We start from the raw sequence: 21836 nt of genomic DNA, 5'->3' as shown, positions 1-21836 counted from the left end.
GCCCAGACCTAACCTCACTCCCTATTAGCAGAACAAAAGAACCTTTAAAAGACCCGGAGAACCAGGCTGCCTTTGCAGGAGTCCCAGCAGGCTTCATCGGAAAGGGAAAACTTCCTTGTACTGAGATAACTTTGAAACCCTCGTTTCTAGGCCAGTTTTATTTTCTTTCTTTTTCTTCTTTTTTTTTTTGTGTGTGTGTTTGTTTCCTTGCTTCTTTGAGAATTCCAGACCTGATTAGATCATGCTCTGGACTCAAGTCAGCCAAGGGCCATGGTTTCAATCACTGTGATCCTGATGACCTTACAAGAACATCTTAAAAGGATAAACGTATTTGTTTTACACTGAGATAATGGAAAATAAAGCAACCCCTGCCCTCTCCAGGAGCCCTTGCTTGCCAAGTTGGTTTTCATAACATGCTTTTACAGTTGATTTATCTCCTCTGAAAAATGAGACTTAAAAACTAAAACATAAAGAAGCCTTTGGTAGGGCTTGTGCCAAAAACAATGGTGAGAGCCAGGAGCGTCTTCATAGAGCCTGTTACCGGAATTGGCAGGTTGATGTGCTTCTAGACATGGGAACAAAGCCCCCAAATTCCGTGGAGTCTGGGGAAACTTTCAGCGGCTGTATTTCCAGGGGAGGAATGACGTGGGGAGCGGCTGTGTGGCTGCCGGTTGCCTTCTACCTCCGACACCAAATCTCACGGGCGTTCTCGGCCCTCCACCCCCAGACTCCTAGGGCAGGTGGGGTTGGAAACTTGACGCTGGTACCCAGGAGGTAGGTAGGGTCATTTTGAGAGGATTGTCTGGCTGGGATGATTTTCGAGGCGATGAGGATGGGGGTGGTCTGGGGAGTAATCCAGGTGATGGCAAAAGGACGAACAATTTCTGACTTGCCTTTTATAGAAGCTATTTCCAGGTCCAGACTTCTCACGACTTTCAGAAGCATGAAAGGATGGGATTGCTATTGACTTCATGTCTCTGTGTCTCACTTTCTTTTCTGTAAAATGGGGGTAATCAGCACCCCACTCAGGCTAGATAGGAGGATTACATGAGATAACAATGCATGCATAGGGTGAGTGCCCAATGGATGGTAGGTTCTTACGGTTGCCCCCTCCCACCTGCTTCTGAGCTGAGTCACTCTGCGTTCTCACTACGGCCACTGGTGTGCCTTTACTCAGGGGCTGTGGCCTACTTTGATCGCCTCCACACCTCCTCCTGTGCTAATACTTTATTGGTCAAGGCCACTGCCCCCATTTTATAGGTGGAGAAAGAAACTTATGCCCAGAGAGTTTGAGTGACTTGTTCAAAGTCACGCAATTAGTCGATCTAACCCTATTGCTATGCTTATGTATTAGTTATCTGTTGCTGCGTAACAAATGACCCCAAAACATAGCCTCTTACGGCAATGAGCGTGTTGCTTGTGCATGACACATTTTCTGAGGATTAGGGATCTGAGAGGAGCTGAGGTGTATGGTTGTGGCTCAGGGGCTCCCATGAGGTTACAGTTGTGGTGTAGACCAGGCCTGCCATCCACCAAAGGCTTGGATGGCCTGGGGAATCTGCCTGCCCCTCACCTATGTGACTGTTGGCCAGAGGCCTCTGAGTTCCTTGGCCTGTGAGGTTCCCCACGGGGTGGCTCATGACTTTCCCCAGAACAGGGGATCCAAGAGAGAATGCAGACAGCAGTGTCTTTTATAACCTGATCTCAGAAGTGAAATAGCATCCCTCCTCCTGTGTGCTGTTGGTCACATAAAGCCAAGGCAGGTGCATGGTAAGAAGGGACTACGTTGTACATGCACGTGACTGCCAGGGGCCGGTGGTCCGTGGGCACCATGTTGAAACCTGGCCACCGCCTCCCACTGGCTATGATCTACAATGAGGACAGAAGTCCCAAGGACGTGGTCCACTGAGAGCTGTGTACCTCCCTGGCCTCACTGGCTCTTGCTCCCTGGGATCCAGTTCCCACTGGCCTCACTCCTCACACATCCCATGTCCCTGCCCAGCCTGCCCTGGAAAGTGTTGCCCTTTCCACCTAGAACCCTGCTATGACACTCTGTCTCAGTGGTCCTCTCCCTCCTTTACAGCTCAGCTCAGCCAGCCTGCCTCCAGGAAGCCCTCCCAGATACCCCAGACTAGGTCTGATCTTCTGGTCCCGTGCACTGTATTGGTAGTAATCAAGTCATACATTGAGTCATTCATTAATTGATACCTACTGGGGCAGACGCTCTGCTGGGCCCTCCGTGGGTGGCCAGCAGGGACCAGAGACCACAAAGTCAGGCCGACATTCCAGGTTTCTTCACTCAGAATCCTGGGCCCATAGTCTTCAGAACCACTTTTTAATCCCTCTTCTAGCAGGAGAAAAAGAGCCGTTTTGTACCTTGTCTTCATACAAGGCTCTTTTCATTAGTTCTAAAAATAGGATCATGCTGATTTTCGAGGCTTCCAGGCCCCCTACGTGAACCACAAGAAAGCCCTTTCTTTACAGGATGCTATTTTATTCCCTCACCAATTTGATTCTTATTTGTCAGCAAGTACAGAGTTTTAGAAGTCACCCGTGCTTTTCTTTGTCACAGGTTTTCTTCGGAGATCAAGTCCTGCTTCTAGAATACATTCGGGGGAGAGTTGAAGAGAATTCTCTGTTTTTAGCCAGTCTTGTGGTTTGGCCTACTGGACGAGCCACTTGGAGCAGAGCTTTTAGTCCCTTCCTCTCTAACTCAGAACATGCACGCTCACACACACACTAACTCAACACACACTGTTATACTCACGCATGCTCCCTTACACACATGCTCACACATACTTTCAGTGACCACTCAAACTCACAAACTCACTCTCACCCAGACATGCTCATACACACTCACGGACTCACGCATAGCCACATGCACACCCATACATATACACCTACACACTCACTTTTACTCACACACACTCACACAACCAGTTGCATACACTGTCACTGACCACTCACTCGCAGACTCATGGTAGCCACACACTCTCACCCATACTCACATATACACACCCATACCCACATACACACCTACATATATTCACTCATTATGCTCACACACTCACGCTCACACACACTCTCACACTCATACTGCTACCCATACACTCATTTACTCTCACACTCATACACATGTAGGCACACCTACCCACACACTTTTACTCACACCCATACATGTTCACTCATACACACTCACACACTCATATACACACTCACACATATACACCCATACACTGCCTTTTACTCACACATACACACTCACATTCTTACACACTCACTCTCACCCACACCCTTACACTTATGCACATTCACACTCCTTTGATTTATTTGCTAGGATGGTATAAATGGAAATCACAGAATCAGAGATATATGAGTACACGTGCGTTTGGGGGGGCAATGGGAATGTCTCAGCCGAGCCTAACACGGATTTCAAACCCGTCTATAGATGTGCTGGGGAGACTACGAGGAGGTGATCTGCAGAAAGGCGCTTCCACCCCTCACTGGAGGAAAAGGAGATGAGTGGGAGGACGCCATGCAGTCAGAGACAGACCGTGTCTGGGTCCCGTAGAAAGGAAGTGTCTAAGGAAAAGAATGAGGAACTGTTTGTACAATAGATTCTGTGACCCTCAGGGGAGCCAGCAGGGCCTTTTTGGAGGTCTGGCTGACCTCATGTAACGCTGAGTGGGGGAGGGACCCATCACCTCCCTTCAGGGAGGTCCGGAACATGTGGGCACTTGGCGGGCTGGCGGCTGTGGGCATAGTGGCAGATTGCCACCTTGTGTGGACATTGGCATTGAACTAGTATCCACAGCAGCTCAGAGGCCACCTCGTGTGCTCTCGGGGGGCTTTTGATGCAGGCAGCATAGGTAAGTGGTGGGGGGAGGAAGGAAGAACCCAGCGTCTGTGACTGGATGCATTGTGTGTTTGCGCTTACGCTCGGTGTGGGAACCCCTGGGAGACACGTCCAGGGGCACGGGGGACACGAGGCTGTGATCTCATGGGCCGATGTCCTTCCTCTAGGGTCCTGCGGAGCAAAGAGCCAGGGATGGGGGGAAATGGCTGTAATAGGTGATCTGTTTCTAGCCCCAGAGCAGAGAGACTTGAGAAACTCAGATTTGGGGGCACCTGGGTGGCTCAGTCATTAAGCGTCTGCCTTTGGCTCAGGGTGTGATCCCAGCATTCTGGGATCGAGCCCCACGTCAGGTTCCTCCGCTGGGAGCCTGCTTCTTCCTCTCCCACTCCCCCTGCTTGTGTTTCCTTTCTCGCTGGCTGTCTCTCTCTCTGTGTCAAATAAATAAATTTAAAAATCTTTAAAAAAAAAAAAAAAAAGAAACTCAGATTTGTGTAGAATAAGCCCCCAAAGCTAGAGGCTAAAAGAGATGTAGAGGTCATCGAGTCCCACCCCTCACTAACCAATGAGGAAGCGGAGCCCCAGAGCCCGAGGGTGGATAGCTGCGATGGAGGTCTGGGTTCAAGCCTCACTGTCTCTTGCTGCCTGAGGGAGTGTGGGGAGCTTCTGTTTATCACTGTTACTTCCTCAAAACCACTGACACTGGGAGGGGTGGGCTGATGCCAGGAGGCAAGCAGGCCTCTAGACTGAGTGGCTCCGTGTCATGTGACTGGACGGACAGAAGAAAGCCAGCACGCCCGAGACGTCTCCCCTGATGCCATGCGCTGGACTCAGGAAGGCCTTCCCTCAAGGTCACTCCTGTGGTCTCAAGGCTTGTGCTGACTTAGAGGAAGTGGGCACTGGGAGGCAGCACGAGAGAGGGGTCAGAGAAGGGAGTGGAAGGTCTGCAGTAGCAGCGGAGATGGCAGGCCTGGGGGAGGCTAGGGAGGGGACGTCCATGGAGAAAGGTGAGCAGATGCTGAAACGGCAATGGGGTAGAAGTGGAGGACTGTGACAACAATGGGCCATGTCCCGTGCCCCTCCAGACAGGAGTCCCTGAGTCTCAAAGGGCCTGCTGTACATCAGCCACGTGCTGAAAAATCCCCTTTGCCTAGATCAGTGACCTCCCAGTCCAGCCTCACGCTTAGGTTCCCGAGCCTTGCTCTGCTGCACATAAAGTGGGAGAGGGGACATGAGGAGAGGGGACAACAAAAGGGAAGGAAGGGAGAAGAGAGATGGAGAGGAAGGGGAGGAGGAGCGCACAGGAAGGGAAGATGTACAGGGAGACACACAGAGAAAGGGCAGGCATGAGCCATAAATTGCTTCCAGGGTGTAAGGAACCACAGACACCAACTTTCAAGACCTTTGGAGGCCACTGTTTAACAGTATCCAGCCGCCTGGCTGCAGGTGGGCCTCTCACCTGACTCCCATTACCGCTCCCGGCCTCTGGAAACCGGCATGATTTATGGGTCCCTCTGGGCTTGTAGCCAGACAGCCGCCCCTCACCCATCACGTCCTGGCTGACCCCAAGTTGCCCTTCTTGTTGCACGTGGCCCAGCAGGTGGATTTGAGTTTCTAATGACTGCAGACACCTGTGTTTCCCTGAGGCGCTTGCCCTAGTGATGGAGACCAGACCCGGGCCATACCCAGGAGGAAGAACACAGTGGAGGAAATAGGAGAGACAGACCTGTTGGAGGCATGAAATATCACGGAAAGAGTGGACCCTGTTTGATTTCATTAACTGTTTACATTTCCCTGGTGGCATTCCACTGGTCACCTGCCCAGACACACAACTGGAAACACAAACCTTAAATGAGATCAGATTTTCCAATGAAATATGATAAGAAAAAAAAAAGAGGGGGCCTGGAGCCAAATCACAGGTAATGGGCCCAGTCCACCAGGGGAACATTCTAGAGGAGCTCGGTGTCCATGTAGCCCTGGTCCAGCCTGACTTATGGCTATCCTGAGGCTCCGGGAGGCCCACTGTGAAGGAGAAGGGGTAAAGCAGGTTTGCAGAGCCCCCGGGAGGCATGCGTGGTCTTGGATTTATGGTGAGCCCCTGCCAGGTCCCTCCTAGCCTCTAACTCTCTTGGAGAGTAGCACACTTCCCGATTATAATTCTGCCCACGCTAGGTATGGGTGGCTGATGACAAGAACCGGTTAATGTGAACTGGCTGGGTCATTTTTGTCTACTTGGTTATTTAATGCCTTTTCCATGGTGGCTGCTTTCTTGTCCACCATGATCACATTTTCTGGTCCTACTTGGTGCCTGCTCCCATATGCCCATCCACAGGCCTCTGTTCCATACCTGCTGGGATCCAGTCATTCAGTCCTTTGATTTCAGGCTCCTCATTAGCCAGCCAAGCCATTTGCCACTGTCCGCGAGTCTGTATACGTTCTCACTTCCAGCCACTTCTTCGTCACTCAAAGCTCCTTCTATTGGAAACATTTTCCCTCAGTCCCATTGTTCAAGTCCATACCATGGTGGCTGTGACATACCCACCGTTTATTTTCAGCTTGTACTCACATTCCAAGATGTCCCATCTGTAAAACAAGCTTGGACATTGGGAACCCCCCTTAACCATCTGACCATAAGGCAACCATGAGGGTGGCACAGCAGTCTGAAATCCCTGGTCGTGAAACTCGATTGTACCCTCTGGCCCTGCTTAGGATCCATTCTGGATGTACTGGGCCTGTGTAACTTTATGATGTGGACGGTCCGACAGAACTCAGCTTATGATGGGCAGTTCCATACTCCCGGTCCCCAGAGTCACATATCTCCTATCCACCAGGGCTCAGTAACACTCTTGGATCTGTGCCTCAAAACATAAATTCTATAGATGAAATGGCCTTGGTCCAGAACCCTGGGGGCCTATGTTGTGATTCTCCCACGGGGGCTTGATGTGAGATCCCTACTGCATTTTTTCCCACCGGCGATACCTCCAACACCAGATGGTCTGGCTGATCACATGCTCCAAGTGACAGAGCTACTTCTATCATGGCCTTCAGATCCCCTTCTTGCTCCAGGCCCCATGCAAATCTGGCTACCTTTCAGATTTCCTGGAAGATGGACTGGTGGAGTATTGCTGGATGTGGAATGCGCTGCCTCCAGGACCCAACCCAAAGAAGCCTGGTGGACACTGTACCTCGTTCTGGGTGGTAGGGGATGAAAATTGCAGCAATTTGCCTTTTGCTTTGAGCAGTGTCTCTCGGCATGCCCCTGATCTCTGGACCCCTGAAATTTTTGCCCTGTGCTATACCCCTGCGTCTTCATAGGGCTTCTCCCTCACCACCGGAAGTGAGTTCCTTTATCAAGGCCTCCATTGTGCTAGCCATCTCGGACTCTCTCTGCTCTGTCGTTAATGTAATGGATCAGCGTGATAGTTCTGCGGGATGTCCAGATGGTCCAGACTTCTGACCATGTTGTGACAGCAGGAAATTAGCATAAACCCAGGACAGTACTGTAAATGTGTATTATTGTCCATTTTGCACAAATGTAAATTGTGCCTGATTCTCTTCTCTGATCGAGACAGAAAAGAACTCATTGGCTGCATACCATTTACCCAAGTCTGTGTTCATTGGCTCTAGTAAAGACACCTTGACTAACAAGACAACCATTGCTGGAACTACTTCTTGGCCGAGTATGTGGTCATCTGTAGTCATTCTACAGTGTCCACCTTCACTTCTGCAGGGACCTGACTGGCAAATTAAATTGAGATAGGGAGATATGAGAAAGAGTGCCACTATTGTAATCATTAAGATCTTTAAGGCTGGCACTAATCTCTGCCATCCCTCTTCCTCCCACCCCTAGAATGTGATACTGTTTTTGATTCACCATGTTGGGGAGAAGGCAGTTTCAGAGGCTTTTACTTGGCTTGTCTATTACGATGGGCCAATGATCCCATGTAGTTGTTTAATAGCTGAGTATGTCAATCCCAATTATATATTTGGAGACCAGGAAAATGATCACTGGCTGGGTCCATGGGCCTACTGGACCCACTGCAAGCTGGCTTTTGGCCAGAATTCACTCTATTAACTTGCTTCCATGTGCCCCAGACAGGTGGCAATGATGACATTTCAGGTTTCTAGGTATTGATGTCATCTCAGACTCTGTCCAGTAATCCTCAAAATGTATGGGTATTTCCCTTTCCTCAGTCCACAGTCAGCTGAGTAAATGGTTGTATGGCTTTTTAGGGAAAGATCAAGGCGATCATTATAGTATCTACTTGCCATGGTGCTGCTGATGTACTTCCCTTTCTTCTTCTTTTTTTTTTAAAGATTAGTTATTCATTTCTTTGAGAGAGAGGGAGAGAGGGAGGGGCAGAGGGAGAAGGAGAAACAGGCTCCCCACTGAGCAGGGAGCCCAATGTGGGGTTCAATCCCAGGACCCTGGGGGATCATGACCTGAGCTGAAGGCAGATGCTTAACCAACTGAGCCACCCAGGCGCCCCTGATGTGCTTCCTTTTAGGGAACCATCCATCCCTGTAGGGGGTTCTGGGCATGAAAACTGGCTTAGGTCCAGGATTTGAGCAAGGTTCATGACTTCCTGTTGGGGCTACCATCCTCAACTTCCTGCTCATCCATTTTTTTTAAAAGATTTATTTATTTATTAGGGGGGGAGAGGGAAAGAGAGACTCTCAAGCAGACTCCCCACTGAGCGTGGAGCGAGATGCAGGGCTCCATCCCACACCCCTGAGATCATGACCTGAGCCAAAATCAAGAGTCAGATGCTTAACCAACTGAGCCACCCAGGAGCCCCTCCATTCCTGCTTTTTTGGTTGTGTATATCAAGTAGCAGCCTTGTCTGCCTGTCTATTCTGTCCCCAGGGATACCATGTTCTACATCTCCACAACTTCTTGTGGGCCAAGCCCCCTTGGCTGCCCCTTCAGTTTTGTTAGTTGTGATGTTATTTTGGGGGCTCCCTCCTTTCTGGCGATTCAACACCATCACCTGGACTCTCTTGCTTTGGGGCCTCATCATTCTCACTGCTATTAGTAAGCCAGGTTCTGTGACTATTTCCTTGTGTCAACCCTAGATTATAGAGGAGAGCCACCACTGCATGTCTAGTGCCACCAGTACCCGTCCCATCAGCCCATTCCTAGCGGTCTTGGTGAACAGTGTGTTCCCTTAGTCCCTCCATTGAACAAAATCTCTAATGGGTCTTTTCTCTTCATCTAATATATCCGATCCAACATGCCTCATACCCTGAGCAGTTTAATTCCACTATCTTCCCGTGGCATCTCAGGCATTACTACTTGGGTCAGCATGGGCTCATAGCAGCAGGTTTGCCCATAGCCAGGGGTTCTTGCCAGCGCATTAAATCCCATGGTCCTGAAGAGTACCCTCAAGTAAATGAATTTTGGCATATCTTTTCCTATGTTTTCTACTTCTCCATCAAGCACCCTCAAAATCCAGTCCCGCGCGTACTCCCCTGACTCCTGTGGCTACATGCTAAACTAATTCTTGCAGCTCCACTGGGATTTGCCTTTTTCTTTCTTTATCAGACCCATCACTTCCTAAACTGGAATTTAAACCTAGTTATTGATCTGGCAGTCAGGACAGGTCTGGGGGCAAAGTCTTGAGGAAGACACCTGTTCTCTTGCAGTGGGGAGGCCTATGTTGTATCTTCTCGCAGGAGGGAGTTCTAGCTGTTATTTGGGACAGGTGGGCCATCTCCGTAGGCCTGGAGGATTCAGAGGAGTCAGTGGAACCTCAGTCTTTGGGAGCGTCCATCCAGATGACTCAGTCTCATGTTTAGAAGTTCATGTTTTTCCAGCCAGGGCTCCGATTTTAGCACAGTAGATCAGCTTTGACTAAGCATTCAGCTCTCTTTGAAGCTTGATGACTATAAATATCAGAACGTGAGTCTGCCCTTCAGCTGTGTCCACTCTCCTGCAGGAGCTACCGAAGGGGACCACTATCTTTCATATATAGTTTTTAAGTCTGTTAATTGTCCTTCGTTTCTCCTTATCCCTCTGCAGGGCATCCATTCAGCTCAGTAACCAGCTATTCCCATTGTCCTTAAATGTGTTACTCCCCCATAATGTTCAAAGGCCTGAATCATCATCCCAGCCAAGGCATTCTCCTCCACCAGGGGGTTCTTTTAAGTAACCACCTGTGAATTTTTAGCACTTGGACTGCCACCTATGCCAGGAATTGTCTGTGCCCCAAATACCGTCTGGAGTGGGGTCTTCCTTGCCGGCTGTGTGGTGAGTGATCCAGAACCCACACCCTACCTTACCGCCTCTTCTTTTTGATCATTCCTGGTACCAGTTGTGTTGGTTGGTTCTCTAAGAAGCAGAAACCAGGCAGAATTAGAAGAGCAAGACAAATTATTGGTGGTAAGGCCTGTGAAAAATAAGAGGGCGGGGAGCACAGAGTAGGCAGGGAGAGCCTTAGCCCGCTCTGCAGGTCTGACACTGAAAGGCAAGGGGAAACGAAGATGAAGTAGGATACAGCTTACTCGGGTAGGACCTGGATGAGAGCCCCAGACTGACACTGCTCTCGGGACTTTTTGGCCAGCCCAGTAGGGAGCAATAGTACAAATACTACCTACAGAGAAATCCTGCATTGGGTAGAAATGGCTAGATCCCATACCTTCATGGACTGAAGGCTGCCTGGGAATAGCATGGCTTCAATTCAAATGTAAGAATCGGGTCATTTTGGGGTAGGCTGCAGAGGGTCTATACATATCCCCAAATTAAACAAGAATCAATATGTGTATATTTTCCTCAGACCTATAGCCTTTCACTAAATTCTCGAAGGAATTTTGATGCCCGGAAGGTAATATGACATCATGAATCCAGGTTCACTTGATCATACCAACATTTCCCCCTCGCCCCTTTCCTGCCCTGTCTTGTTTAAAGAGTTGGTTCTGTCCGTGTGTACCAGCTACCCTGGCTTTCCTTGTGTTCCTCGAGCGCACTAAGCTCACTCCCACTCAGGGCCTTTGCACTGGCTGTTGCCTCCACCGGACCTGCCCTTTCCTCAGATGCTCCCACGGCACTGTACTTTGGGATCAGTTGAAATGTCACCTTCTCAGGGAGGCTTGCTCTGATTCCACAAAGTTCCTTCCGCCATCACTGTACCGTACTTCTCCATTTCATTTCTAGCATGGCCCTCTGGCCCTCTGATCTTTCCTTCTCTGTTGGTTATGTCTTTGCCTAGGTGTACGGAAGTCCTATGGAAAAGGGATCGTTCTGTCTTGCTTACCAAGCTATCCTTGTTGCCTAGAATGTGCCCGACACATAGGAGACACTCACCATGTTTTCCTAGATTAAAGAATAAATGTTTGTTTTCTCTGTCCATCAGAAAATATTTTCCCGGTTCCCCCCATACATCTATCTCCCTGTCGCTCCTTTTTCATAGCGCTATAAGATAGAGATACACGTATCAACAATTCAAACATATGAAAAAACTTTCAGAAAATAACGGATACCTATGGATTTTCCCCAAAGATAAACCGATGTTACCATTTGGCTTCAATTGCTTCAGATTTGTCTTTGCTTCCTTTATTTTTCAGCTAAAATCACACACTCCATATTTTGTGATGCCGTTCATTTTCAGCTATTTTGAAGGTAGAGTATGTCATTTCTCTGTATGTTCTAATGGTTTACTGATACGCATTTGTATTCCTAAACAATACATGCTATTTTTATGTGTTCTGGGATTTTATATAAATGCTTGCATGCCGTACTCACCGTCTGGTAATTCAGCCCTGGGTATTAAACATTGTTGTTGAGTCACAGAATTAAATAACACTGAAGCCACCGCACCCGTGGGACGTACGGCTAGACAAGGTCATGAAATGCCTTCGTGCTTAAACTGCGTGTGTTGGGTTTGCTGTTCTGTGCAGCCGAGAGCCTCTGTGATGGTCTCATTCTCTGGACATCTCTCGCTGAAGCTCGGGCTGGCTAGAAGTTTCCTTTTGGCTGCAGGTGTACCGGGATACAGGTGGATTGCCTAATTCAGAAACCTCCTGTATTCGTAATTGACGCCTGTGCAACAAATTGAGCAGCGTAAGACTACACGATTGATTATCTCACCCAGTGTCTGAGGCTCACGAGGCTGGGAGCTGCTCTGCTGGATGCTTCTGGCGTGGAGGGCCCTGCTGAGGTTGCCATCGGGTTGCCGGCTGGGGCTCCGGCCACCAGGAGGGCTGCAGAGTCGGCTTCCAAGCTCATTCACACCACTGTTGCCAGGAAGTTGGGGTTCCTTTCCATGTGAGACTCTCCGGAGGGCTGCTCACCCAGCATGGCAGCTGGTTTCTCCTAGAGCAAGTGGTCTGAGAGCGAGAATGAGGGGAGCCCCTGCTGCACATCCCCATGCATACCCCCCACACCCACAGGGTCATCAGCTGCAAGTCATCTCTGATGCTCTCCCGCCATTATGCTCCCGTACCTCACAACCATGGGTCCCATCCGGTTAACTTCCGCGGTGCCTCTCCCGTCTCCCACTGGTGCAGGATGTGGGCAGAGAGCCGAGTCTGACGTACAAATCTGATCCAGTCACTGGTCCTCAAACTAGTTCCCATTTCCAGGAGAATAAAGTTCATGGTTTTCAAGGCTGGGCTGCATCTCTAGCCTCTGTGTTACATGGTCCTCTTCAGCCCTTGGCCTCTCCTTTTCCTACCCTCTATTTTGCTTGAGGTCTGAAGCTCAGTGTCATGTCCTCAGGGAATCTTTTCTGACCCTCAGACAAGATCCCCCTCTGCCCCTGCCAGTTACATGCTTCTAGAATGCTCCGTCCTCACACATGTTGCTCTTCACATTTGCTCAGTGTCTCATTGCTTTCTGGTCTATAAATCCACAAGGTGAGGGACCACACAGGTTTTATTCAGAGTCATTATCCAAGGACCCAAAATGAGGATGGGGACATAGCAGATATGCAATCAATTGAACTGAATAAGTGAGCAAATGATTTTTATCTGGTATTTGTGCTTTCTCCTTGGCTTCCTTCCGTGGAAGAAGTCAAGTTCCTTTACATACAAATCCTATTTATCCCAGTGAACAATGTAGCAAGATTGAACCAGACATTCAATGCAAGGGACCCCCGCCCCCGCCCCCCCCCCCCCCACTCAGGGGTTTTTCTTGGTCCCCTGACAAAGACTCTCTCCTTAACCAAACTTGAGTCAGGTTTCTCTAAGCCTTTTTTTTTTTTTAAACTAGACCCCGTCTTGGGCCTTATCCTCAAGAGTAAGAATCCCAGTTTCTTGTGAATCTCCCATCATCAATATCTGATCAGCCTGGCCTGCTTTCAGCAAGAATCCTGTCAAATCGTTTTGCCAGAATCCTCCCCTTCCCCCTGAGTTTCCTCTTGGTAATTCTCCATCCACTGATCCCTACCCTGTTCCTTGGCTATAAATCCAAACTTTTCCTTGTTGTATTCAGAGTTGAGCCCGGTCTCTCCCCGAGTGCAAGACTTCACTGCAGTGGTCTCTTGAGTAAAGTCTTCCTCACCGTCTTTAACAAGTGTCAGGATGAATTTTCCTTTAACACCTGCAGAGGGGCCATTCAGGACAAGCCTCTCAACTTGTCTTCAAGCAAGAGCATACTCTGTCCCTAGACCTCCACCTAGCAGCATAAATATACAAGGCAATCTCTTTTTCAGATGTGAATTTGTTTCAAATTAATTTAGGGACATAACCTGACTACATCACGAGACCTGAGGAAAATGGAAGCTGTTTAATTTCAGTTGAACATCTGAAGGGAGGATTTTTTGAAAACTCTTAAGATTAGATGTCCATACATAGTTACAATAGTCCACAGTGATTGAGCTACCGTTATGAACGCCAGCCTCATTCTACTCTTCTCACCAAAATGATAAGGGAACTATTACCTCCTTTTTCACAGATGAGAGAAAACTGCAGCTCCGAGGGGCTGGAGAACTTGCCCAAGTTCCCCTAGCCGGTGGTAGTAGAGTCTTGATCCATCCAGGGGTCTGGCGACTACACTGCCTTTTTATGCTGCGGTACCCTGCCCTGGGGCCTTCCCTTGGAGTTATTCTACTTTTGTTCCCTTCCCCACTCAAAATGACTCAACTTTACATAATTCTTAAGCCAGCCATTGGAGTGTGGTCAGAATTTTTTTTTAAACATTTATTTATTTAGTTAGTTAGTTATTTTTAGAGATAGAGCGTGAGTCGGGGGAAGGGGCAGAGGGAGAGATTCCTGAAGCAGACTCCCCTCTGAGTGCAGAGCCAGATGCAGGGGGCTCGATCCCAGGACCCTGGAGATCATGACCTGAGCCGAAACCAAGAGTCGGCCGCTTAACCGACTGAGCCACCTGGCGCCCCCATGGTCAGAATTTGTGCCAGTGTTCTTTATAAAGCTTTGCCGTCCAGGTGCATAGGAGACAACAGTTTTTTAAAAATTGGTTTATAAATACACACGTGGGAGTCAAGAACAGGTTTCCCCAAGTGATTCAGGAGCACTTTGTGAAGGAGGGAAGCTCCCTGGCTTTCAGCAGTGTGCATGCAGAATGACAGAGAGCAGGAAGAATGTGGCCAGAGAAGGAGCCTCAGATGCCCCTATGCCCTAGCCCGGCTCCCCCTCCCATCCCAAATCAGAGTGGAGCCGGGCCAGACCTGGAGACAGAACATTATTGCTCCTGGTGTAGGTGAACAGCCGGGCTTCATTAGGCCTGGAGACTTCCGTGGTGGGCAAGTTCTAGCAGGTTCTCGGTGCAAGGGCCCTTTGTCTTTCCCACAGACCTCCCCCTCTCCGTCTCTGGCCCTGGTTGACTTGAACTTTGTGTTTTGTGCAGCTGATGAAAACCAAACTTAATTACCCGTTAGGCTGAGATGTTTCGCTCAGGTCCGCAGACCATTCAGCCTAGCGGTCTTTCCTCTGCCTTCCCAGCTATGGTTACTGCGCGGCCGCTGATCTGAAGTTAGAGCTTGGAGACTGGGGAGCTGTTGGCATTCACCAGACAGCCTTCGCTGCCATTTCTTCCTGTGCATTCGCAGGCAACCAGCCTCCCCGGTGGCACAGGAAAAGGGACAGGTTTTGCTAGAGTGCCTCATCCTTTCAAGAATTAGTGTGTATTGTGACTGGTAATTAAATGGATGGCTTGACTCCATCTACGACAGGCAATTGTTGATTTCCGAGTGCTGATTATAAGTAGATAATTCTTAATTCCAGGTATCATTCCCTACTTCCTAGCATGGCACTTGGCCTTTTTCGCCCACGCCTTTCTGGTGATTTATTTCTGCCAGAAGTGGGTGTCCAAGATAAGGGCAGGAGGGGGAGCTAACGGTAATAAAAACAGCTAACATTTACTGAGAGCTTGGTGTATTTTAGGCACTATTCTGCACGCTTGACTCCAACCCTCTGGGAGCAGGCTGCATTATTCTTTCCACTTAACAGATGAGAAAACTGAGACCATCATGGATGAGACAACCTGCCCAGGTGTACACGGGTAGTGAGTGCTGGAGCTCCAGTCACCAGGAGGCACTGTCATCCAAAGCAAGTACATTTAAGGCAGAAATGGGGGGGGGTGTCAGGGGAAGGCCGGTCCTTCAGATATCCACTGTGCAGTTTGTAGCCGAGACACAACAGTTGTGCATACAAAACCGCTTTCCCTAAATCCAACAAATATTTCATCAACTTTGCAATGTCAACTTATGAATATCAGTGATTCTAAAATAAGTTGGGAGTTTGCAGATCCTCTTGAGATTTTGAAGAAGGCTATGGCTCCAAAAAAATGCATATGCAGAATTTCGCATATAATTTGGGGAGGTCTGAAGGCCCTCCGAAAACTCTCCCAAGAGACCCCATGGGATCTAGGTTAAGAACCCCTGATTTAGAACAACACTGAACTCTATTGATACGAAAAGTTGAGTTGACCATAATCGGAAGAGAGGAAACTAAATTTGTATAGAAAAATCGAAATTTGAGTAGGGCTGTATGGCCTTAGGCAAACTACAGACTTTCCTGTATCCTGGTCATGGCTTCCCCCTCCCTCTGTGAACCTGGGTTTATTGTGAAGTTCAACAAGGTAATATTGGATAAAGGCTTTGAGTTCCCCAGAGAAATATGTCTTGCTTCTTTTTGAGAATTCCTTTCCAGACTCTGTAGCCCTAGGAAATTCACAATCCCAAATTAGACAACAAATTAGCAGGGAACAATTACTGTTGTGGGAATTCCAGAAAGAGGAGTGAGGGCCTGATTCCAGGTTCCTAAGCCTGGAGGAGCAAAGACCTGGCACTAGCGACTTCTTTAGGCTCATCACCCAGCGTCCCGCCCTGCTGGGGTCCAGTTTCTGTAGGGGCGAGGCTGCTGGGTGATCTGTGTTGATAAGTGGTTGAATGTGGGGGGGGGGGCGGGGAGGAGAAGGAAGTGGTAATGTCAGCTGATGGTAGAAACAGACTCCTGAGAGTCTCTAATACCTGTAGTATTTGGAAATTAAGTCACCTCCTCCCCAGTCCCATCACCAAAGAACCAGGGCTGATTGACCAGCAACAAAGTGAGCCTCCCGTCTTCTCGCCTCTGCCCTCCACCCCTTAGATAGGCTGCCCTTTCGTATTTCCCTGCCTTTTAGAGGCAATTCTTGGAGCTTATTTTAATCAAATTTCACCTGGATAGGGAAGTTGAGGGTGAGGAGGAAGGCCCATAGCATAGGATTTCCTTGGTGTCAGACTCAGGCCCATAATACAGATAATACTTAATATTTATTGAGCATTTAGTATGAGCTAGGCAATGTGCTAAGGGCCCTATTATGTACATAGTCTCCTTAAATTCTCCTGTCTCAAAGTTTGATGATTATTCCCATTTTACAGATGAGAAAACTGAGATTCAGAGAGTTACTTAGCTTGGTTTAGGTCATTGTATTGGAAAAAACAAAACAAAACAAACCCAGGCCCCTGCCCTTCCTTCTCCTGGGTGTATCCCATACTCTCATGCTTCTGCTACACTCACTTTGGACACTTCTGATACCAGGTTATGTGTGGGTTTTTCCCCCCCATCAAGCAAGTCTTTAATACCAGCTGGTGTCCTACAATTGTACTCAATTCTGACAGTACCTGGGGAGAGCCTCACATCCCACAAGTCAAGGGCTCAGTCCCATGAGACTGTCCCCCCACTTCAGACACCAAGTGCAATCATTAGGTCCCCAAGTTACCCAAACTCCTATCCCACTTGGCTACAGTAGGAGGGCCCCGTGACTTCCTCCCCCTTGGATTCAGTGACTTGCTTGAGGGGCTCACACAGTTCAGGGAATCTCTTACATTTACCAGTTACTAAAGGATATGATGAAGGATATGAATGAACAGCCCAATGAAGAGATACCTAGGGGAGGTCTGAGAGAGTCCCAAGCTTCTGCCCCCGTGGAGTACCAGCCCACTGGTACATGGATGTGTTCCCCAACCTGGAAGCTCTCCAAACCTTATACTATTGGGATTTTTATGGAAGTTTCCTCATTGCAGGCATGACTCACCATTAATTCCATTTTCAGTCCTTCTCCCTTCTCAAGAGAAGGAAGGGGTGGGGCTGAAAATTCCAAGCTTCTAATGGCTTGGATTTCTAATGAGCAGCGCCTTCCAGGAGCCCACCCAGAGTCACCTCATTAGGACAAAAGACACTCACTCGGATCACCCAGGAAATACAAGGGTGTCAGGAGCTCTGGGCCAGGACCTGGAGGCAGAGACCAGCATGTATTCTGTATGATCTCACAGTCGTAGAGTCGGAAAGTGGTGAGTCAAGGTGTTGAACACGGGTCTCTGACTGCCGAGGTCTTGCTCACAGTCGCTTGGCTGCGGTGGGCCGCAGAGGCATGGCTGGGATTTAAGAGTTTCTCTCTGAGAGGTGCACCTGGACCAGGCCCCTGCCTATGCAGTCTGCCCTGAGCCCTGGCGGTTCTGCCTTTTCCTAAGTTTCTGCCCTCATTTTCCCCTTCCACTCCATTGCTTACTGTTGACTCCAGGCCTCCGTCATAGGTCTCAGGTGTGCTCTTGGTGGCACCCTTGGCCTCCTCCATCCCTCGGTCTGGATGCCAGCGTGACTTTTCTTCCTAGAACTTGGCTTTGGGCCCAGCACCCCCTGCTCCTAAACAACCAGAGCCCCTCACGTGCTACAGAATAAAATCCGAACGCGCCAACCACTTGCTTCCTCTTCTCCTGCTCTCTGCCACATCCAAACTACACATACTGTCTACCCTCTTGTGTTGGGTTTTGTTCTGATACTGACATTTTCATCAAAACTGTTTAAAATGCATTTCAATGGTGTACATTGCCATGGTTCCTTTGGGGACAAGAATCAATATAAAATTGTAATCTACACAGGTCAATATTCATCATTTCCCAGTGGCACTGGCCACATTCAGTCCTTCCTCCTAGAAAGGCCTCCTCACACCCCTCCTGGATTGAGATGCTGCCTCTCTCTCAGGCTCCAGGTGCGGCTTCCCCAGGTTAGGTAAACCTCCCACTGCCCTGGGCCTGAATATCAGCCACTTCTCCCAACTTTTGTTCTCCATCGGACAGTACAAGCTGGGACCAAGCATGGCCTGAAGCCCCAGCACTTCCCTGAGTTAGACCCAGGTGTGAATTCTGCTCTGCCACTTCCTGCTGAGAGACCTTGAGCAAGTCACTTCATCTCGGAGTCTGTTTCTGCATTCACACTATGTGGGTAGTACCATCTGTTGTACGTGTACCTGTGGTTAAATGCCATATTCACAACATCCTAAGGGGTGGTAGAGACTGGTGGCTAGGATGATAGCCCTTGAAGCTGGGTTCAAACCCCGGCTCTACTACTTACTCACATTGTGACCTTGGATGAACTATTGAATGCTCAGTGACTCAGCTTCCCTATCATAAAATGGAGATGATAGGTTTATTATGAGGAATAAATGAGTTGATATACGTAAGATACTTAGATGCCTGGCACGGAGAAATTGATTTAAAAAAATGGGCTATTATCTCGTAAAGCATTCTTTCTCCTTATTCAAGATTCCATTCGCTATCCCTGTGCCTAGACTGCCACGGTCACAACAGAGGCGGTGTCTTGCATTTTATCCCTGAGCCCAATACCCTGCCTGGCATGTGCGCGGGATCTGTTTATGCTGCTGAACACACCCTGAGGGGCATCATGGGAAGATGCCTATAGATGCAAAGGATAGGGTTTCCAACTTGTGATCACCTGGCAGAGATGCTGAGGGGGAAGGGGAACTTGGGGATAGAAGTGGAAGGGGAGGAGGGTTGGCTCCCTTCCCCCTCTCCGCTCTCCCAAGCCGTGCTCTTAATCAGACTCAGAGTGTGTCATCCCGTCATCCCGTCAGGAGTCAGGACTCCTCTGCGGGGGTGGGGGTGGGGGTAGGTTTCAGGCCTCACCTGAGCCGTGCTACAGCCCCGCCTACCTCTGCCCCCATCCAGGGTGCTGCCCGCTCCGCCCCTCCCACCGGGCCGGCCTCCAGCCCCGCCGCGTCCCTTCCAGCCAAAGCCCGGGGCCTCCTCGCGTGGCCACACCTCCCTCCCTCCCTCCCTCTCTCCCGGGCCCCGCAAGGGTTAAGGCAGCGGAGAGGAAAGGGTTGGGCTGACGTCGCTCAGGCTGAAGGTGGTTCCCCTCGGATGAGGATGGGAGAGCCTGGCGAGCTGAAACCCGAGCTCCCGCTCAGCTGGGGCTTGGGGAGGTCGCTGTAAGAGCCGCCTGCCCCGGCCTCCCGCGGTCCCTCGGCAGCCGTCGCTGAGCGGGCACCGGCGCGGGACGATGGAGCTGGGCTGCTGGACGCAGTTGGGGCTCACTTTTCTGCAGCTCCTCCTCATCTCATCCCTGCCTAGAGGTACCGTGAGTAGCGTTTAGGGTCCCCCCCGCCCGGGGCATTTCCCTCCTGGGTATGGTGGGGAGCATGCCCGCCCGGGGAGCCCCAGGGGATGGTGCTGGGAGAGAGGGGGTTGGGGGGGCGGCCAGCGCTGTTTCTCGTCTAATCTTGGGGGCTTGGCTGGTGGTGCCGGAGTGTCTGTCTTCCGTGAGAATGTGACACTGTTTTACCATCCCAACTTGTGGGACCGCACTGCCTCAGGAAGGGGTACCAGCTCCAGTTTACTTTGCCGGTTTTCATCTTTGTAAAGCGCCGACCTACCTCCGGGAATCTATCCAGTCAGACTCACCCACTCTTGACTGGCAAAAGGGAGACGTTTCCCCTGGAAAGAGCCCCCCTCGGAGGTGAAGCGGGAAGGAGAGAAACCAATCAAGAGCAAGACTTGCAGCAAGGGTGTCCCTCCCGCGAATGTTGCTTGTCACACCCTTCAGCACAGAGCCCCAGCTGGGGAGATTGACTGGCTCAGCACAGATGCACTTCCTCCCTGATAAGAATGGGAAAGAAGAGAAAGCGAGGTGAAAAGTGCAAGCCCTTTCTGGGGACACACAGCGTTTGTTTAGAAAGAGCTCCGGCTTGTGTGTTTTTCACTATCATTTTCTGAGCCGCAAACCCCATGTTAAATGGGCTCCCCGGGGCAAGTGAGGCTGAAATGCCACCCAGAGCTCTTGGGGGCCTCTGGGCCCGGTGAGGGGGTGGCAGGCTCGCTGGCAGCCAAGGAAGCAGGGACTTCTTAAAGCATCTGTCCTTAGGCGGCTCCAGTGGGGCAAGGTGTCAGGAGGTAGGTGGGACCTCATGAGGAAAGGACAGGCTGACATGTGCAGATGGGACAAAACAGGGCAGCTTTGGTCGGAGCAGGGAGTGTGTGATGGCCACTCGCCTTCTGTGCTTGTTACCTGTCACCTTGCAGGTTACTTGTCACCTGTGTTCTAGAGAGGTGCGTGCTTTGTGGCCGCAAGTAGCTGGTGAGTGTCCCAGAATGAAACAGGGCAAGTGGGGTGGTGATGGCATAAAATCAGTAGCCTCCTGTATGGATGGGGGACTTGACCTTAGGCACAGCCCTTCATGATGAACAAAAAGCCAAGATACACGCGCAGGGGGCTGGGTGGGAAACAACAACACCATTTTGGTCAATACGTGCCATCTACCTGTAGCCTGGTGGTCCCAGGTGAAGTCTCTCTCTCAAGCTGGAGTGTTTCATTTGAGTTTTGCCTGAATGGCATCTGGAGCAGCCCAAAGACAAATAACGAAGGAAGAAGGAGCCCCCCCCCCCCCCCCCCGCAAGGGGCCTGATAATCCATAAACACAGATGCTTACCTGGGGGTAGTCAAGGACTTCGCATTAGGATTCCTCCCTGCTCCATCTCTGCCTTCTGGAGCCAAACCTCCGGGGCATGGTGGCCTAGCCCCACTCCAGGGGACGCCGGTGCCGGTTCCTTCCCAGAGCACCAGGGCTCCAAGGACTAGCTTCCTCCTGGCTGCCTCACTGCTCCCCTGCTTCCTTTTTTTTTTTTTTTTTTGGAACGTGGCAGGTGAGATAGCTCAAACCCATACAAGTTAGAGAACGAAGCTCTCAAGTGCCCCTTTCTTCTTGCCCAGGATCTGGAGAAAACCATTTGCTCCTGACCTGAGAAGCTCTTTTACCTTTTGCTATGCAAAAGCTTCAGGAAGGGTGCTTGGTTTCTTGGCAGTCAAGCTGCTGACCGAACCGGGGAACAACTTCCAGCAACTTCACGTGTCGAGTGAGGATATTTTGGTTGTGGAAAGGTCACTTGCAGAGGGGGAGATGGAAGAATAGAAGGGAGATGGAGGAATAGAGTGGAGAAGGAAAATATTTCTTCAAGTAACGAGTGAGTCCACTCCCGGCTGGAATGCCGAGTCTGGCTGGGTCTAGAGAAGCCCGAAAGCAGATTTCGTCTCATGACTTTTGTACAAAGAGGGTTTGCCGAAACGTAAACATGCACTGGGGGGGCATGGGAGGTGGTTGCTCATCAGCACGGGACTCATGCTGGAGGATGAGAATGCAAACATTAGGCCAAGTGATAACCCAACATAAACAGCATGTGGGGGAGAAACCCGACTCCACTGACTTCACCAAATAGCAGGAGCTCTGCCAGCAGGATCCTGCCCGAGAGGA

At 50.0% G+C, this 21836-nt stretch overlaps 1 protein-coding gene across 3 annotated transcripts in view; it reads left to right on the top strand.

Annotated features, from left to right (window-relative positions):
• Window positions 1–21836, top strand: part of PAMR1 (peptidase domain containing associated with muscle regeneration 1) — a 152400-nt gene that overhangs the window by 61504 nt on the left and 69060 nt on the right. Inside the window, exon 1 of one of the 3 annotated variants that reach the window (XM_087854753.1) lies at window positions 19378–19664. The exons of 1 other annotated variant lie outside the window; for it this stretch is intronic. In XM_087854753.1, coding sequence (XP_087710879.1) covers window positions 19592–19664 — 73 coding nt within the window. In that variant the 5' untranslated portion in view covers window positions 19378–19591. Of the gene's footprint in view, window positions 1–19377; window positions 19665–21836 lie in introns of those variants that run through there. One more of the 3 variants, XM_045808502.2, reaches the window with a different exon arrangement.

This window comes from Ursus americanus, chromosome 24, assembly GCF_024610735.1.
Source record: "Ursus americanus isolate L20-20 chromosome 24, mUrsAme1.1.p, whole genome shotgun sequence".
Taxonomy (NCBI): Eukaryota; Metazoa; Chordata; class Mammalia; order Carnivora; family Ursidae; genus Ursus; species Ursus americanus.
This window is presented reverse-complemented; position numbering and strand designations above follow the sequence as displayed.